This window comes from Podarcis tiliguerta, assembly GCF_965153285.1.
Source record: "Podarcis tiliguerta genome assembly, chromosome: 16".
In the NCBI taxonomy this organism is placed as follows: Eukaryota; Metazoa; Chordata; class Lepidosauria; order Squamata; family Lacertidae; genus Podarcis; species Podarcis tiliguerta.
In genome coordinates, this window is record NC_139549.1 from 16,839,728 (window position 1) to 16,860,117 (window position 20,390).

Below are 20,390 nucleotides of genomic sequence, written 5' to 3' on the forward strand. Positions count from 1 at the left end.
CAGCAGGAGAGAAGGAGGGAGAGCGAAGCAGAGGCAGAGGAAGGAAAGCACTTTGCCAAGAGGCTCCTTGAGAACACCCTGCCAGCTGCGCCCTTTGAGCTCTCTGCTCGCCCTCTCCTCCAGGGGATTAAAACTCCAAATGTTGGTCAAGCTGAGGATGGCTTTCCAGCAGGCCGGGAAGATATCCGAAGGGAGCCTGCCCAAACTGGAAGCCAACATCCTCGTCATTGGAGCTGGGAAGGTGGGCAAGTCAGGTGAGTGACCCGCAAGTGCTGGCTTTGCATGCAAAGGGATTCCAGGTCCGATCCCTCTCCCATCTCCAAGCAGGGCTGGGAATGACCCCACAGAGTCGCTGGGGGGTTAGTCCCATCGGCTCTGATCACTGGGCCATGCTGGCTGGGGCTGATGGGAGTTGTAGTCCAGAACATCTGGAGGGCATTGGAACGGAGGATGGTGAGGAACCTTCAGCCCTCCAGATGTTGATGAGCTGCAATTCCTATCAGCAAGCATGGCCAGTGACCAGAGACATCTGGCAGGGAGTAGGCAAAGGCTCCCCACACAAGGTGAGGACAAGGCTGACCTAGCTAGAACAATGCTCTGGCTCAGTATAGGGCAGCTTCCACAGTTTTGCTGTCAGTTTTAAACAGGCCTCAAGCTAAGGAGTTGGCTTGGATCTGGTCGGCTAAATGGTCCACATGTTTGTAAGCACATTGGGGCAGGACTTTGGCTGCCTGCTTGCTTATGCTGCAAAGTGCCATCTTTGCTGAGGATAAAGGAGCTGGTGTCGTGGAACTGTAGACTTGGAAGAGACCCCAAGGGTCATCTAATCCAACCCCCTGCAATGGAGGAATCACGGCTAAATAATCCCTGGCCGTCCAACTTCTCTTTGAAGAAGAGTCCAGTACTTTCGGAGATACAGTGGTACCTTGGGTTAAGTACTTAATTCGTTCTGGAGGTCCGTTCTTAACCTGGAGCACCACTTTAGCTAATGGGGCCTCCCGCTGCCACTGCCCAATTTCTGTTCTCATCCTGAAGCAAAGTTCTTAACCCGAGGTACTATTTCTGGGTTAGCAGAGTCTGTAACCTGAAGCGTCTGTAACCCAAGGTACCACTGTAGTGTGTTCCACCATCGAACAGCTCTTACCCTCAGAAAGCTTTTGCTAATGTTGAGTTGGGATGTCCTTCCTTGTCATTTGAATCCATTGGTTTGGGTCCCACCCTCTGGAGCAGCAAAAAACCCCAAGCTTGCTCCATCTTCCATGGGGCAGCCCTTCAGGTCTTTGAAGGTGGCTCTCTCATATTGCCTCTCACTCGTTTCTTAGTCATGTCACAACTATGCTGTGAGCTAGGAAACAGGGAATTGAATATCAAAGCAAGCCCCTTGGTTTCCAAGCAGGGGACAATAAGATCGACCTCCCTGCCAGGAGGAACAGCTCACTGAACACTGCAAAGGATGACTTTGTCGCTGCTGTTTGTCAGCTTTTTATAAAATACCATCAATGTAAAGCCACTTTACAGGTACGATTTGAAAACATAGTCCCCGTTGCAATCTAAATGTAGTCTGCCGGGGAGAGAAGGGGGAAGGCGAGGGCTGTCTGCGGCTTTAGCACAGCTGTAGGGCTGACAGGTGTCCACAACCTCTGGAGAGCACTAGATTGGTGAAGGCTTCTGTAGGAGTACTTTGGGCAGAGGCCAAGCCCTGTGGAAGGGACACCCTCAGAAAGTGGTGGGCTCTCCTTCAGTGGAGGTTTCTGAGCAGAGGTTGGTTGGCCAACTGCCAGAGGTTCTGCCGCTGTGACTCCTGCATTGCAGGGGGTCGGGCTAACTGGCCTTTGGGGGTCCCTTCCAACTTTACAATTTATAGGATTCTGCAACGTGGGTGAAATGCCTACATTCTGAGTCAAGTGGGGCGTGATCACTTCAGAAGCAGCTGGGTATCGTGTCAGGAGGACCGCAAGGACGGACCCATGGCTAAACCCACTTCTTAACTCACAACCTGTCTCCTGTGCCCATTCTCATTGCGTTCCCCCTTCACGGAGCTGCGCAGTATTGGAAGTGGGGGGAAAGGTAATGTCAGAATGGGGCTCTGGGGAAATAGATGGCAAAGGAAGATCCCCCACATCTGTCTGTCTGTCTCTGTAATTGCGATGGATCTGGGATGAATCCTCACCTGGGATGTGGTGATGTCACTTCTAGTCTTGTTATGAATCCCACTTCACCTTGGGCCAGTCCCTGCCTCTTAGCCTAGCCTCCCTCACAGGGATGTTGTTGTGAGGGATTAAATGAGGAGGGGCAGAACCGTGTGAACCACCTCCAGCTCCTTGGAGGGAAAAGTGAACTTTGAATGCAATAATGAAACCAACCAGTAAATAAAGACTTATTGTCTGTAGCAGCCGGATCAATGATGCCATCCTAATATTGCTGCTTCTCCCCACATTCTAGCTTTGACGGTTCGGTTTCTGACTCGGAGGTTTATTGGCGAATATGGAGATATTGGTAAGTGACCTTTGAGATCATCCTTCTCTGGTCCCGTCCCGTCCCCCCCCCCCCCCCGATAATCAAATCTACGAATTATTTTTACGTTAAAATTATATACCACTTGGTTGTAATAAAAGCTCAAAGTGATCTGCAGGAATAATAAAGCTATTGATTCTTTTTGTAAAGCTCTCTGGGGTTTCATTGCGATCATCAAACAGTATATAAATCTTGAAAAATAAATAAATAGAATCCTTTTTGTCTTCCTTTTCCTCCCCTCCTGGTCACCCGTTCACCTTCCTTCCTTCCTTCCTTCCTTCCTTCCTTCCTTCCTTCCCTCCCTCCCTCCCTCCCTCCCTCCCTCCCTCCCTCCCTCCCTCCCTTGACCTCGTGCTATTCACCATCTCCAACCTCACAGGGTTGTTGTGGGGATAAAATAGGGGTTGGGGGGGGTGTCGAAAAACCCCTCTGAATGCTTCCTTGAACTTCTTGAAGGAAAAGTGTGATAGATGCATAATGATAAATAAATAACCCTTCCTCCACCCCCCACCCTATGCAAATATGGATTGTATGCAACTTTTCTAAGTAAAATTCCATTAAAATTAATGGACCTAAGTTAATTTTTAACGGGGCACCTCTGAATAGGACTGACATTGGAGATACCACAATATGGTCCTATCTGGATAGGGGAGGGGCTCCGGCACCTGCAAGTCAGTGTGGTGTCGTAGTTAGAGTGTCAGACTAGGACCTGAGAGAGACCAGGGGTCAAATCCCCACGTGGCCATGAACCTGACTCTCCACTTCACCTACCTCACAGGGTTGTTGTGAGTTTAAAATGGGGAGAAGGAGAACAATGCAAGCCAAATCATGTTCCTTGGAGCTATAAAACAAAGGACATAAATCTGCATCAATCTGGAGCAGCATTGTGGCAAGGCCTAAGGAATTAAACCACAGAGCCTAGGGCTTGCCGATCAGAAGGTCAGTGGTTCGAATCCCCGCGACAGGGTGAGCTCCCGTTGCTCGGTCCCAGCTCCTGCCCACCTAGCAGTTCGAAAGCACGTCAAAGTGCAAGTAGATAAATAGGTACCGCTCTGGCGGGAAGGTAAACGGCATTTCCGTGCGCTGCTCTGGTTCGCCAGAAGCGGTTTAGTCATGCTGGCCGCAACCCGCCGTCCGCGACTGGACTTAACGGTCAGGGGTCCCTTCACCATTACCTTTTACATGCCCTATACCAGGGGTCAGCAAACTTTTTCAGCAGGGGGCCGGTCCACTGTCCCTCAGACCTTGTGGGAGGGCCGGACTATATTTTTTGGTTGTAAATGAACGAATTCCTATGCCCCACAAATAACCCAGAGATGCATTTTAAATAAAAGCACACATTCTACTCATGTAAAAACACGCAAAAGGCGATTGGGCCGGATCTGGCCCCTGGGCCTTAGTTTGCCTACCCATGCCCTATACAATCCATACAATCTGCCCTTGAAGGCATGGCTACAGAGTTAAGGCACACCCACCCTCAATTTATTATGGCCAACAGACCAGAAATAAGACCAGTTAATGTAGCCTGCGGCCTGCGCTGTTATTAACACATTTTCTCCCCACCTCTCCTCCCTTCCAGAATCAATTTACACCCACAAAGTGATAATGGCTGGCCAGGAAGCCTGCTTCAGCATCTGGGACTCCGTCTGCCCCCAGGTAAGACATCTCCACACACAATTCACCAAGGCAGTTTCCACAACAGGCGAATGCCTGGCTGAAGCTGGCCTGCCAGCGGTGATGGTTAGGGTGCTGGACGAGGAGCTGGGAGACCAGGGTCCAAAAACCCCCCCCCCAGCCATGAAGCTCACGGGGCGTGACCTTGGGCCAATCACTTGCTGTCAGCCTGCCTCACAGGGTTGTTGGGGTATATAAATGTAATAAATAAATAACAATATGTAAATTGATAGGTTCCATAGGAGGATTATTACTGCTGAGAGGTGGGCCTCTGAAATGATGTTGTGTCTTTAGTCAGAGATATACATGACGGGCAAGGAGGGAGAGAAAGCTCTTTTGGAGGCCTGAATAATTAATTTAATAATCGGATTTCTGAAAGTCGATTTCCTGAAGTAGCATTAGAGGCTGGTGCCAGGGTGGTGTAGCAGTTAAAGCATCAAACTAGGAACTGGGAGACCAGAGTTCAAATCCTCACTCAGTTATGAAGTTCACTAGGTGGCCTTGGCCCAACCAGCCTGAGGTACTTCACAGGGGAGAGGAGGAATGATGTATATCACCTTTGAATTCCTTGGAGGAAGAATAATAATAATAATAATAATAATAATAATAATAATAATAATAATACTACAGTGGTGCCTCGCAAGAGGAAAAGATTCCGTTCCGCGAGTCTTTTCGTCTTGCGGTTTTTTCGTCTTGCGAAGCAAGCCCATTGACGGATTAGCGCTATTAGCGCTATTGGCACTTTAAGGGCTAAAAACGGCTTTTTAAGGCTTAAGGGATTAGCGGTTTTGCTGCTAAAATGCTTTTAGCAGCTTAGCGATTCAGAAAAAGGGGGTTTGGAGCAAAAAAAACCCTCAAAATTTTTCGGCAATTTTCGTCTTGCGAAGCAAGCCCATAGGGAAATTCGTCTTGCAAAGCGCCTCTGCACTCGGAAAACCCTTTCGTCTTGCGGGTTTTCCGTCTTGCGAGGCATTCGTCTTGCGGGGCACCACTGTAATAGTTTATTATTTATACCCCGCCCATCTGGCTGGGTTTCCCTAGCCACTCCGGGTGGCTTCCAACTGAATATTAAAAACAATACAGCATCAGACATTAAAAACTTCCCTAAACAGGGCTGCCTTCAGATGTCTTTTAAAAGCAAGATAGTTGCTTATTGCCTTGACATTTGATGGGAGGGCATTCCACAGGGCAGGTACCACTACCAAGAAAATCCTGTAACCTCGCTTCTCACAGTGAGGGAGCTGCCAGAAGGCCCTTGGTGCTGGACCTCAGTATCTGGGTTGAATGACAGGGGTGGAGACGCTCCTTCAGGTATACAGGACCGAGGCCATTTAGAGCTTTAACGGTCAGCATCAACACTTTGAATTGTGGTCAGAAACGTACTGGGAGCCAATGTAGGCCTTTCAGGACTGGTGTTATATGGTCTCGGTGGCCACTCCCAGTCCCCAGTCTAGCTGCTGCATTCTGGATTAATTGCATTTCCCAAGTCGCCTTCAAAGGTAGCCCCACGTAGGAGTAAATAAAAGTGCCTCGCTAACTCCGGCCCTCGTTCAAATTTGTGCAGATGGCCAAGCTCCAGGGTTGCCTGAACGAGAAGCAGCTCCGCTGGGCCGACGGCTTCGTCATCGTCTACAGCATCAGCGACCGCGCCAGCTTCCATTTTGCCCGCCAGCAGCTCCAGAGGATCAAGCAGCTGAAGAAGAGAGGAGGCGCCGAAAAGGTCCCCGTTATCCTGGTGGGGAACAAGCGGGACTTGCAGCACCTGAGAACCGTCTCCAGCGAGGAAGGCCGCCTTCTAGCCCTCTCCACCGACGCAGGCTTCTTCGAGATCTCTGCCGCTGAGACCTACCATGGTGCCCTGGTGGTCTTCCACGAACTCCTGGACCTGGTACGGGACTCCAGGAGCGCCACCAAAAAGGCAGTGGGCATCCGGGGACTCGTACGCAGCATGTCAGCTGTCCTTGGGAGGAGAAGGACTGAATGAGCTTTGGTTGCAGGGAGCTGGGAGGAAAGAGAGGAACTAGGGAATTTTGGGAGAGGAGCTCTGTTGACGGCCGCTCAGTTGGATGTGCATCCATCCCTAATGAACATCGGGCGAAATGACCACAGAAGGATGGTGCTGAAAGCTTGCACACCTTGGACCTAGAGTTATGGACAGCTATAAATGTTTACCACAGTCTCTGAGAGTAGCCGTCTCTTGCAAGTACGAAACAAAGGTTGGATGGCCCATCTACTAGGGGTTCTTTAGACGTGGTTCCTGCTTTGCTAGGGGTTGGACTAGATAACCGCTTGGGGTCCCTTTGTGATTCTGTGATCTTGCGTCTTGGAAGCAGGAGCGATGCACACCTCCCACACGGTGTTACCAGGGTCTGGTGCTGCAGATCAGGAACGGCGTTGTGGAAAAAAAGGACGAGGAAGGTGCTTTGGAGCATGTGCAGAGCACCATTTGCTTCATCGCTGAACAGCAGCAAAAGCAGACACCGTGTCTCCGGAGTTAGAGGGTGGGTCTTGTGAGTCAGAGGCTGTGGCTTTTGCTCAGGAGAGGCCGGCGTACATTAATCACTCTGCAGTGGCAGGGTTCGAAAGAGCAATTACGGCATTTGTGTGAAGGCAAACCTTTTTTGAGGCTCTGCAGGGGTTGGAGAAATGATTAGGCTGATTGGGTAGGAAATAGAGCTCAAATGGATCTCATGCCAGTTCAGTGCAAGAACTCTGCTGGATTGGACCGTGGGCGCTTGCCACCCACCCAAAGCACTTTCTCTTTGACTTAAGTGCTCAGAGGTAGCTGGAGGCTTTGCTATGTTGTTTTAAATGTTATCTGCAATGCATGCTGAAAGCCACCCAGAAGGCGCCTGCTCTCGGTTGCATGCTATATAATTCCCCTTTTAAAAGGAGGGATGGAGAAGAGCTAAATAGCAAGGAGGCAAATTTCCAGTACTCTGTAATGTGTGTGTGGGGGGGGGGGATTTTTTTCCCCTTCTATTTATCCCCGGAAAGAAAACTAAAATGTTTACCATTATGTACTTGTTTATCGTATAAGTTTGGTTAAACCACTGGCTTTAGGAAGAAGACATAAGAGTAGTCCTGACCACCAAATTTGCTATATTATTATTATTATTATTATTATTATTATTATTATTAAAAATAGATGTTGAATATGAACCTCTTATGGTCATGATCCAAACAGCCACACTGCAAGTTCTTAGCCTTTACAGGATGCTTCTCAAACTACAGACACGCCATCCTGCAAACCACAGACACACCATCCTGCTTGGGCAAATGACTTTGGAACGGATGGACATTTCTAAAGCATGACGGTGAAACATCACAGGGATCTGCTCTTCAAAGCTGGCTGGGATTGGGAGGAGAGTCCAAAGTCCCATTGAGTGTACCTACCCAAAGTAGTTACAGTATTTGGATTCTGGTTGTGCTGAATTGCCAGCCAGCCAGTTATAGGGTTGCCAACCAGTGGCGTAGTGTGGGTTGTCAGCACCCGGGGCAAGGCAAGTAATTTGCGCCCCCTAACCCGTGGATTTGCGCCCCCTAACCCTAACCCCCAGATGTTGCGCCTGGTGCGGCCGGACCCCCTGCACCCCCCACGCTACGCCACTGTTGCCAACCAGCCAATATTTTGCCAAGACAAATAACCTAACCAGATTCAATCCCTAACCAGCCCAGAAGACTGGTCTGTTTCAAATTCCGCCAATTCCTCCCATCAGTTGTTCCCCGACTGCGCCTCTGACTGGGCTCCTTCTCTTCTGACATAAACCTCCAGTCCCCACCCAATCACCCCACTTCTGGCCTCCTTGTGCTGAGGATGTGGCCTTGCCCAATGAGCCAGTATTTTTTAAGAGAGCAAGCATAGCTGCATTCTGCACATCAAGATTCTCCTGGGTAGCTAGCCTGATACGGCAAGCAAGGTTCTGATGTTCCATCTTGCCCTCCTTTCCTCATTGCTGTACCCATCATTTATTTTTATTTTGAAACCACTGTGTGCACACCTGTACAGCTTAATGGAGAATATCAGCATGGCAGTGAAGTCTGGGGCTGATGAGAATTGTAGTCCAGGACAGGGCAGGTTGGTGTAGGCCTGGGGTGCTTTTAGATGATTTGTTTATTGAGCATTCAACCTGATTTGTCTGCAGGGAGATTAGATGACGACTGCTATTTACTGGGCGGCCTATTTACTGTATTTTTTGCTCTATAAGACGCACCAGACCACAAGACGCGCCTAGTTTTTGGAGGAGGAAAACAAGAAAAAAATATTCTGAATCTCAGAAGCCAGAACAGCAAGAGGGATCGCTGCGCAGTGAAAGCAGCAATCCCTCTTGCTGTTCTGGCTTCTGGGATAGCTGCGCAGCCTGCATTCGCTCCATAAGACGCACACAGATTTCCCCTTACTTTTTAGGAGGGAAAAAGTGAGTCTTATAGAGCAAAAAATACGGTACTCTGATTTGTTTGTAGAGAGGTTAGATGACATTGCGTCAAAACTAGCATCATCCCAGACTTTCCAGTGCATTTCCTTATTCAGTCACCTTCCGTTTTGCAAAAAATAATTCCCATCTTTTTGTGAAAGCAGGTTTGCTGCTCATGACCTCCCAATGAACTACAACTGCCCAGTTTGCCATCATCCCACCCCAAAATAGCAGCAACCCAGAAGCAGGGTGGCTTACAGTGCCCTGGAAGAGGACTGAACAGGTGCTGTCATTTTAGGCAGCGAGGATACAGCACAACATTTTGTCGTGGTTTCCTTTTGTTTTCTTTTATTCAAAATTTGTTTTGAGGGGATTCTTGTTTACGTTCAAACCTATTTTGTTATTGAACTGTTCTGTTGGAATGAAACTCTTGCAAAAGAAACCTCTCACTGTCGTAATGTTTGGATGAGTAATAAAAAGTTTACTATTTATGATGACAGTGATGGACTGTGGTGAACTTTCTTAGTTTGTTCCCAAAAATCTCCAAGCAGCGAGAGACTCCACTCCAAAGGTTTCTGGTGCTTACTCAGGGCTCTGCTTGCTTGGAATGAAGGTCAGTCAAGATTGTGGTGTCTTTAGGATACATGGTTTTATTTACACATCTCTACAACCTGAGCATAGGACAGCGTCAACACCCCAACAGATCTTGCTTCTCCTTCAGTCGCAGCTTTGGATCCAGCACGGAGCAAGCAGGTCTCTGTGTATCCAGCTTCCAGCCTGATTTTCTAGCTCACATTCACCGCACTGGCTGTGGTTCTCCTCCCTAGCAGCTAGGTGAGGGGGGTGGAGAAAAGGGCCACCCAGTAGCCTGGAGGGAATCATCACTTAGTTGCAGCTCTTGCAATCTCACTCATTCTATATCTATATCTATCTATCTATCTATCTATCTATCTATCTATCTATCTATCTATCGTTTTCCATAAAAGTTAAATACAACAAACATAACATTTCCAAAAATTAAAAAAGTGGTTCTTTCAAACCTTCAGACCTGCATCAATAGGAGTATAGCATCTAGATCAAGGGAAGTAATAGTGCCACTGTATTCTGCTCTGGTCAGACCTCACCTGGAGTACTGTGTCCAGTTCTGGGCACCACAGTTCAAGAAGGACACTGACAAACTGGAACGTGTCCAGAGGAGGGCAACCAAAATGGTCAAGGCCTGGAAAAGATGCCTTATGAGGAACGGCTAAGGGAGCTGGGCATGTTTAGCCTGGAGAAGAGGAGGTTAAGGGGTGATATGATAGCCATGTTCAAATATATAAAAGGATGTCATATGGAGGAGGGAGAAAGGTTGTTTTCTGCTGCTCCAGAGAAGCGGACACGGAGCAATGGATCCAAACTACAAGAAAGAAGATTCCACCTAAACATTAGGAAGAACTTCCTGACAGTAAGAGCTGTTCGACAGTGGAATTTGCTGCCAAGGAGTGTGGTGGAGTCTCCTTCTTTGGAGGTCTTTAAGCAGAGGCTTGACAACCATATGTCAGGAGTGCTCTGATGGTGTTTCCTGCTTGGCAGGGGGTTGGACTCGATGGCCCTTGTGGTCTATTCCAACTCTATGATTCTATGACCTTTCTTCCCTCCATGGGTTCCATTTCTATATTTTGTTCCTGCATCTTTTAATGTAATTTATCCATTATACAAAGGGACGCGTGTGGCGCTGTGGGTTAAACCACAGAGCCTAGGACTTGCTGATCAGAAGGTTGGCGGTTCGAATCCCCGCAACGGGGTGACCTCCTGTTGTTTGGTCCCAGCTCCTGCCAACCTAGCAGTTTGAAAGCACGTCAAAGTGCAAGTAGGTAAATAGGTACTGCTCCAGTGGAAAGGTAAATGGCGTTTCCGTGCGCTGCTCTGGTTGGCCAGAAGCAGCTTAGTCATGCTGGCCACATGACCCAGAAGCTGTACGCAGGCTCCCTTGGCCAAGAAAGCGAGATGAGTGCTTCAACCCCAGAGTTGGCCACGACTGGACCTAATGGTCAGGGGTCCCTTTATCTTTTTATCCATTATACAATCATGGTTTCCAAAGTTCATGTTACTTTACAAGTGTCCTTGTATCCCTGCCAAAGATTTCAGCTGTTTACAGTGGTCTCTCAAATATGTTAAAAAATTATTCCAGTCTTTTATACTTGGTCTTCCTGGTTTCTGACCTTACCCGTCAGTCTTGCCATTTCTGCATATTCCATCAGTTTGGTCTGTCACTCTTCTCTGGCCGATACTTTTTCTTCTTCCCATCTCTGGGCTAGGAGCATCCTTGCTGCTGTCGTTGCATACATAAATAGTCTTGTATTTTATTTTATTTTTTGGTAGTTCCACGCCTGTAATACCTAACAAAAAAGCCTCTGTATTTTAAACGAAAGTTATATATCATTTCCCAGAAAGCTTTTACCTCCCCACATGTCCACCACATATGATAAAAGGTACCCTCTTTCCCTTTACATTTCCAGCAAACATTTGAGCTGGTCCTATACATTTTTGCAATTTTACTGGGTGCAATCTCACTCATTCTTTTGGGATGCTGATGAGGACATTTAAGCGACCAGCTAAGGTTGTCCTCTTACCTATTCCTTGTCTGACTTCTTCAGCAGTCTTCTCTGTTAGATTCTAACCCTCCCTGGGTACAGGACTCCAAGAACTGGAAGGGGCTCAGGGCATCATCCAGACTGCCCCCTCCCCCCCCAAAAAAATCCATACAGTCCCTGCCTGGAAGCTGCCTAAGTAATCAAGCACTGCACTGCAAATTGAAATTCCCTTTGAAACACATTTTCAGCACTATTATTCTCAAGCAGTTGGCAGAGGCAGGAAGCAAGGATGCTCTGTGAACTTTCCAAAGCACGCACACAAAGCTGCTAAGAGAGAACAGACGTCCAAGGGAGGGTGGTGCTGCTATTTGTGGATCTGAGTGGGCCTGGGTTCAAAAAACGCTGCCTGCTCTGGGGCAACGGCTCCTCCGGAGTCCACAAAGATCCGGAGTGCTTTCCCAGACACGCTTGGCAGAGGACCCAGTTCGCACAATCCGTTACTGGGGTAGCAGTAAGTCACAGTAAGCAGTAAGTTACTGGGGTAGCAGTAAGTCACAGTAAGCAGTAAGTTACTGGGGTAGCAGTAAGTCACAGTAAGCAGTAAGTTACTGGGGTAGCAGTAAGTCACAGTAAGCAGTAAGTTACTGGGGTAGCAGTAAGTCACAGTAAGCAGTAAGTTACTGGGGTAGCAGTAAGTCACAGCTGGAGCTCATTGAACTGGAGGCTGGACCACCTTTTGTCAGATGTTGCTGGTGCCCTCCAGATGTTGCTGGACTACAACTCCCAGCAGTCCCAGCTGCTTTGGTACCGGGTTTTTTACTGGGACAGCTTCTCTTGCCTCTGCACCAGTGCAAGGGGAAAAGCAGCAAGCTGTTAAAATCAAATAGGCCTTTGGAAACTAACGCTGATCACTGGGCTGGCTGCTGACATGGCAGGCTGCATTTTAATGGCTGGTTCAAAAAGTCTTTTGATGTACAGTATTTTAACTATTATTTTTAACTAGGGTTCTCTTTCTTTCTTTCTTTCTTTCTTTTGTAATGTTGTTTTCAAATGTTCGAAACTGCCACGAATCCCTGCTTGGGGAAAAAGCAGGATATGAATAACCTATAATCCCCGCCACCCCTGCAAATCTAAAAGACAGCTAATAATAATAATAATAATAATAATAATAATAATAATTTATTTATACCCCACCCATCTGGCTGAGTTTCCCCAGCCACTCTGGGTGGCTCCCAATCGAGTGTTAAAAACAATACAGCATTAAATATTAAAAACTTCCCTAAACAGGGCTGCCTTCAGATGTCTTTTAAAAATAAGATAGCTGCTTATTTCCTTCAGATCTGAAGGGAGGGCATTCCAGAGGGCAGGCGCCACTACCAAGAAGGCCCTCTGTCTGGTTCCCTGTAACCTCACTTCTCACAGCGATGGAACCGCCAGAAAGCCCTCGGCGCTGGACCTCAGTGTCCGGGCTGGATGATGTGGGTGGAGACGCTCCTTCAGGTATACAGGACCGAGGCCATTTAGGGCTTTAAAGGTCAGCTTGTCACATTGCAGTGCTGTGGGAGAGAGAAAAGTTGCACTGGCTAGAATTCTTCCTCCTACACAATCCATCGTGTGTCCCTTCTTGGCACCTGATCATCTCATGAGCAGGACTGTTATATACCAGTGGACAGAGTGATCAGGACCACAAGACATTCAAGCCCTGTTTGCACACACGTCAATGGCCTTGTTGGCTGCACATTTATTTATTTATTTATTTATTGCATTTCATTCTCACATTTCATCCCCATGACATTTTCATCCCTCTTGCTGCAGAGGCAAGAGAAGTTGCCCCTGACAGAATCCCCCTTCCATCAACAGCCTTCTCCTCCTCCATGAATTGCCTAATCCTCTTTCAAAGCCATCCAAGATGGTGGCTGTCACTGCCTCCTGTCATGTGGGAGGAAATGCTGTAGTTTTAAATAAAAGTCCCAAAGGCTTTAACCATTCCTCATAGGGGAATCACTCCCTTCTATTACCTTGGTTGCCCTTTTCTGAACCTTTTTCAACTCTAGAATATCCTGTTTGAGGTGAGGAGACCAGAAATGTACACATCAGCATTCCAAATTCGCAGGGAAACCAAAATGCTTGTTTACAAAGCTATTGTACTACCAAACTTACTGTATGCTTGTGAAACATGGACCATTTATAAACACCACCTCCAACTCCTCAAAAGATTCCATCAACGGTGACTCTGAAAAATTTTACACATCACATGGGAAGACATGTGAACTAATACCAGTGTACTGGAAGAAGCAAAGATCACCAGTGTTGAAGCAATGATTCTTCAACATCAACTTTGTTGGACTGGTCATGTTGTGAGGATGCCTGATTATCGTCTTCCAAAGCAACTACTCTATTCCGAACTTAAAAATGGAAAGCATAATGCTGGTGCTCAACAAAAGAGGTTTAAAGACTGTCTCAAGGCAAATCTTTTAAAAATGTGGTATAAACACCAACAATTGGGAAACACTTGCCTGCGAGCGCTCCAATTGGAGAACAGTCTTTACCAAAGGTGTCATGGGCTTTGAAGACACTCAAACTCAGGATGAAAGGGAGAAACGTGCTAAGAGGAAGGCATGTTTGGCAAATCCACACCATGATTAACTCCCACCTGGGAACCAATGTCCCCACTGTGGAAGGACGTGTGGATCCAGAATTGGCCTCCACAGTCACTTACGGACTCATTGTTAAAACCGTGTTTATGGAAGACAATCTTACTTGGCTATGAGTGATCGCCGAAGAAGAAGAAGAAGAAGAAGAAGAAGAAGAAGAAGAAGAAGAAGAAAAAGAAGCCGCACTGTAGATCTGGATAACGGCACTCTTAGCTGGTTTTCAGCTGATCTTTTGCACAGCTTATGTTGAAAACTCTCAGAGGAGCTGATTACTGCATTTGGTACCAGGGAGTACTTTTTCTCCAGGTCACACGCTAGGAAGCTTTGGTGGGTTTCTGCAGTGTGAGTTGTTGCACGAGGATTTAAGAGCGGCTTGTGGCCTACATTTCATAGAGAGCCAGGGTGGAGTAGCGGTTAGCATGACAGACTAGGACATGGGAGACCAGCGTTCAAATTCCCACTCAGCCATGAAGCCCACCTTGGGCCAATCCCTTCCTCTCAGCTTAGCCTACCTCCCAGGATTGTTGTGGGGATTCAATGACGAAGGGGAGAAAACATGTGCGCCAGTATCGTGTGGTGAAATTTTTCGTAGGGGAACAGGACCAGAGGCACCAGCTTGTGAGGGCAATTGCGGGGGGATGATGACAGTAACATCACCCCTCCCTCCCCAAGCTGGGCAGAAGCTTCCCGAGCTTTGGGGAGGAGGAACATTTAGGGGAGTAGCCTAGTCCCCCTTGTCCACTGACCGCAGCCACTGATGTGCACCGCCTCAAGGTCCCTGAGGATAAAAAAGTGAGATAAAAATGCAACCCTAAGATCATAGGGGATGCAGGAGGCAGATGGATTATTGTACCTGCAGGGTATACATAAGGGGGGCTGGATTAAATGACATTTAAATCTCTTGCGATTATAAGTCACATCCTCGGCCACAGATGGTCTCCACAGACACAGTGTGAAGCTGCAAATTTGCTGGCAGCTGTCCCCAGCGACAAAATGAGTGTGATATGCTCCTGGCGGGTGATGGCGGAGGGGATGTGGAACAGCATGTGAAACTGAACGGCTGGAGTAAGGTTAAGGGGGGTGGGGGGAGCGACTGGAAGTGAGGAAATTTCCACCAGGGAAAGGAAAAGTACCCAGAAGATGGTGACACCAAAGGCCTGACAGCAGAAGACTCCCGTTATATTTTGGATGCTCACTGGAAATGCTGTTGTCGTTTTCAAAAGCTTCCCCCCCCCCATTCACATCTGTGGCGATAGGATTAACAGCCCACCAAAATTCATCATTACTATTTTATACGAAAAGATCTCCATGTGCCATTTAGAATTGTAGAGTTGGAAGGGACCCCAAGGGTCATCCAGTCCAACCCCCTGCAATGAGCTAGCCCGCTGCAGCATGAATCTATCACCAAAAGGCTCTGACATAGGGCAGATTCACACCATACATAGAAGCATATCCGACACACGCTTAACCCCCAAGGAATCTGGGAACTGTATTTTGTTAAGGGAGCCGACATCAGCCTCAGACTCTAGCACCCCTGAAACTTATAACAATACCATTTTTGTATTATGTAACACAGGAAGTGAGCCAGAAGGGGAAAGGGTGGGCACTTCATACTTTCATGGGACCCTGTGTGGCGCTTACAGACCCTCCAAGTGTCCCCATTTCCCAGGGACGGTCCTGGAATTTACAGAAGCCGTCCTGGTTATAATGCATTACTACAGTTAAAGCAGGATGTTGTTTGTCCTTTACGTGCCACAACCGTTCCCAAACGATCTCAAAACATAGTAAAACCATCAATGTAGATGAGTCCCTGATTTCCGATTTGATCCCAGAATGTCCCGCTTTTCCTTAGGATGTCCCTATTTTCATCAGAGAAATGTTGGAGGGTATGGAGTTATGCAACCCCCCGAGCCAAGGAAATAAGTAACTTTACAACCTTTAGAAGACATCTGAAGGCAGATCTGCATAAGGAAGTTTTAAAAAAATGTTTGATCTTTTGTTATGTTTTTATAAATGTTGGAAGCCACCCAGTGTGGCCGGTGCAACCTACTCAGGTGGGTAGGGTATAAGAAAGAAAGAAAGAAAGAAAGAAAGAAAGAAAGAAAGACGTCCCTATTTTCATTGGAGAAATGTTGGAGCGTATGCGCTTAGCTTAGTTGGAGCTGAAACCATCTTGTGGATTCTAATCAGTTCTTCCCATAGATCCAAAAACTGTTGGTGGGTCAAATGTCAACTCCACCCTATTCAAAGCGGGGAGTGGGGGGAGGGAATGGAGAAAGGGAAGTTCGGAGCTGGTGCTGCACAATGCACAAGGCTTCACAACCCTAAAAGAAGTAAAGGAAGAGTGTCCCTGTTCTAGTGCAGAGTTCATTGCCTTTACCACTTAGCAACCAGTGCTGTCTCTTATGCCTCCCATGGTTAGACAACTGTGTTCTTTTCTAGGCACCTCTGGGCTGAAATTAGGGCATGCTGTGCCAAACTGGTTTGCTCCCATCAGACTCAGATGCCATGGCTGTTTTGGACTCCCATCACCCTCCAGGCAGCGACGGTGTTGGACTCCAACTCCCATCAACCAGTCTGTTCCAGTTCTGACACCTTGCCCTTTTTTGAACCTTTTCCGTGATGGACAGGAATTATCTCACATCGTTGCAGACATCTCTCTCTCTCTTTCTCTCCTGCCCACACACAGAAGATCGCTGCCTGCTCCATGTGCACGGATGTCTAAGCAGAGCTTTCCCCCTCTTGCTTAAAGATACCCTCAAGAGGAAGGAAAAACAACAACTCTAATTGCCCTGTAATATAATATATAATATAATTGCCCTCTAATAACTGCAGATCAGAAGGAACCTCTTCGATGGCAGAACATGGAAAGGAAGTGCGCCCGCACACCATGCAAGGCTCTCGTTTAATTGCACGCGGATTTGCACGTGCGTATGCACGCGCTGGAGACAAGCAGGGCCAGGCCACGGTATTTTGTGGCCTGCCGCAAAGGATGAGATAACACACATACACACTGGTTGTACAGAAGCTAAGGACTTTCCCCACACTTCCGCTAGTTCCGTGCCTAGAAAGTACAGTTCTGAGTACAATTCTCCCTGGGCAAGGATGGAGGCTTTGATCCGCCTCACCCACTCCCAACATTAACAATATTCTGTCCCAAAGAAAGGAACAGCCTTCTCAGACCCAAAGCTCCATGTGATGGGACACCTGGCAGGCAAGAGCGAGAGATGTTCCGTGGCTCCTGCTTCCTCTTTATTGTGAGATTACTCAACGGATAACTCAATACAAAGATCATGTTCCCTTCCAGCCCCGCCAGGCAAAAATGTTTCTTACCAGGCTCTGCGTGCCTTATTCTAACACAATTCTGTCACCTCGGGGGACCTCTCCGCAAAGGAAACTGTTCTCCCTGAGAGCAAGGGTGTCACTCTCCTGGACGTATGCGCCAAGCTAGCAGCAGCTGAGCGCAGCCGGATGTTCTCTGGAGAGCATTGCTTGACTGCATAGCAGCAGTGGCGTAGCGTGGGTTGTCAGCACCCGGGGCAAGGCAAGTAATTTGCGCCCCCTCTGCCCTAGGGGCAGAGAGCTGCGAGTGCGAACGCGCTCCCCCACCAGATGTTGCGCCCGGTGCGGCTGGCCCCCCCTGCACCCCCCACGCTACGCCACTGCATAGCAGGGAAACAATTTCAACTTTTCCCTGAAGCAAGGCACTTGAGCCTGGAGTGCAATATTGATGCTTTACGAGCCTCATAGAATTGCAGAGCTGGAAGTGATGGCTGCGATTTGTGGAACTGGCACTGTACGAAATTGATATTTTAGCATCGCAGCACCTACACTTTGGAACACGTTGACATTGATAGTTAGCTGGTTTCTGATTTTAACTTTTTGAAATGGGTTTTCTCGTATAGCTTTGTGTGTAAATGTTATAAACCAGTCTTATATATATACATATATTTTGTGAACGGCTGTGTATCAATATTTTAATAAATAAATAAAATAAAAGTGAATGCACAGGCATGAAAGGCAGGAACACAGAATGCTGGACCACGGTTTAGCACATGGGTCGGCAAACTATGGTCCACAGGCCGGATTAGGCTGAATTGCCTTCTGGATCCGGCCCAGAGATGGTCCGGGAATTGCCACGTGGATCGCCAGCATGTGGATCGCCAGCATGCATGTTCTTTTCCTCTCCGTCACACAGCGGCGCTGGCGGCGCCTCCTCCCTCCCTCCCTCCTCCTGTCTTCTCTCTGCCCTGTCTAGAGGAGGAAGGGGGCTGGGCTTTGTTGAGCTGTGGTTGGCTGAGCGCCCCTCTCGAGTGGCTGCCATTTAAAGCAACCGCTCTCTGGAGCAAGCCCTTTCATGCACCTCTCATTGTCCTGCTGCCACCACCAGCCCCTGCCGTTCGCAAGACACAGGTGAGCCTGCCTGGTGCTCTTGCATCATCATTATTCTTTTTTCAAAATATAGTCCAGCCCCCCACAAGGTCTGAGGGACATTGGACCGGCCCCCTGCTGAAAAAATTTGCTGACCCCTAGTTTAACGTTACATCAAAGTCCTTGGGCAACCTGGGTCAGGTCTCTCTGTCTCGTGCTCTCTCAGCCTCTAAAGCCAGACTAAGGGTGGGTGACCTGTTGCTGAGAATTGTTTGTGAGGAGTAGGGAACCACAAATGCACATTCCGGAGCACTGTATGCAAATGAAAGGGGAGGAAGGGATCAAGATGTGGTTGGCAGCAGCAGAAGGAGGAGATCTTCCTGGTTATTACAGATCCCCCAGGGAGCAAAGCAATGGGGCAGAAAGTTTCGCTTGGCTGGGTGCCTAGAAAAGAACAAAGGCCTTATCCTTGTCATCACCCAGTTTGCTCCAGGACGCAATGCTTGGGTCTGCGTGCCACTTGCATGACATACAAGAGAAGAGGAATTAAGGAAGGGGGCCAAACTCTCGCATTGCCCTTTGGTTTCAGTTGGCAGGAGGGTGCGATAGGTACAGAAGAACATGAGTGGAGCCTACAGGATCCTCCCTGGATCCCTTTCCGAAAACTGACATTACATTGGCTATTTTCCAGCTCTCATATATGGAGGCTGATCCGAGGGACACGTTACATAGTTTTGCTAGAAGATGGTCAATTTAGTATCTGAATTCTTGGAGGTCTGTCAGGTGGGTGCCATCCAGACCCAGCAATTGGTCGGCTTTTATTTTGCCTGTTACGCCTAGAACTTCACCTCTCTCCACCACTATCCGCCTTTGTTTCCCAGGCTCACATCCTGCAAAGACACAGATATTTCTCCTCTATCTTCCATCATGAAGACAGATACAAAAATTCATTCAGCTTCTCCATGATCTCTTTATTCTCCTTTACAACTTCTTCGACTCCCTTGGCATCCAAAAGCCCCAACGCCTCCCTAGACGGTTTCCTGCTAATATATATTAAAAGAACTTCTTGTTGCTAGGATGATCTCTGCTTGAGACAACTGCAGCACAGACGGGATTTGAGAGCCTTGGCTATGCATGACCTCCCCTGTCGAAGGCAGGATGCCTCTGGTTAGCAGTTACTGGGAATCTCTTGTGCTCAGGTCCTGCTTGTGAGCTTCCCTTGGAGGCATCTGGCTGAACACCGGAGCATCTAGGATGTGGGTCTTTGGCTTGATCCAGCAGCCAGGGGCTTCTTACATTCGCACTAAATTGATGTGTGATTAAATATATTTGGGCCAGTTAAGACTTTGGCTTTCACCCAATCTGGTTTTGTAAGTTTGCACATTGCTACACATCAATAACGTTGGTTTTCCCCCAATGAGTATTCTGGACAATTCCCCCACCTGTAAAAATTAACAGCTCTATTTGGGGGGGGGGGTTGCTTGTGGTGTTACTATGCTATTACATTGCTATAATATTTATAGCCCAAGAGGTTTGCCATTTTCCTTCCTCTCCCCAAAACTGAGGGGCCGACTCTTGAATTCAAACATCATGGTACCTGGGCAGGGTCTATGGGTGGAGTCCAGAGTAGGCCCAAGGGGCTAGAATTCAGGAACGTTCACCTTAAAAAGAATGATGTGGACAAGCTAGTGGGTGTTCAGAGGAGGTTGGCCAAGATGATCAAGGGTCTGGAAAACAAGAATTATGAGAAATGGTTGAGGGAGTTGGGTGTGTTTAGCCTGGAGAAGAGGAGACTGAGAGTGGATATGATAGCCATCTTCAAATATCTGAAGGGCTGGCGCATGGAAGATGGAGCAAGATTGTTTTCTGCTTCTCCAGAGCATAGGACTTTGGATCGATGGATTCAAATGACAAGAAAGGAGATTCCAATAAAACATTAGGAAGACCTTTCTGACGGTAAGAGCTGTTCACCAGTGGAATGAATGGGCTGCCTCAGATGGTGGGGGACTCTCCTTCATTGAAGGAGTTTAAATAGAGGTTGGGCGGCCATCTGTCACAGATTTTTAAGGTGTGGTTCCTGCATTGCAGGGGGTTGGACTAGATGACCCTTGAGGTCCCACCCAATTCTTAGAATTCTATGTAAACACACACACACACACACACACACACACACACAACCTTGTTCT

The 20,390-nt window shown here is 47.9% G+C and overlaps 1 protein-coding gene across 1 annotated transcript; it reads left to right on the forward strand.

The window, feature by feature from the left end:
• Positions 1 to 8,378, forward strand: LOC310665917 (ras-related and estrogen-regulated growth inhibitor-like protein). The gene is made up of 4 exons (XM_083416311.1): positions 1 to 254; positions 2,443 to 2,496; positions 4,094 to 4,170; positions 5,753 to 8,378. Exons 1-4 carry the CDS (start codon positions 140 to 142, stop codon positions 6,170 to 6,172), a joined length of 666 nt encoding a protein of 221 aa, XP_083272437.1. The 5' UTR covers positions 1 to 139; the 3' UTR covers positions 6,173 to 8,378.
• Positions 8,379 to 20,390: the final 12,012 nt, after the last annotated feature.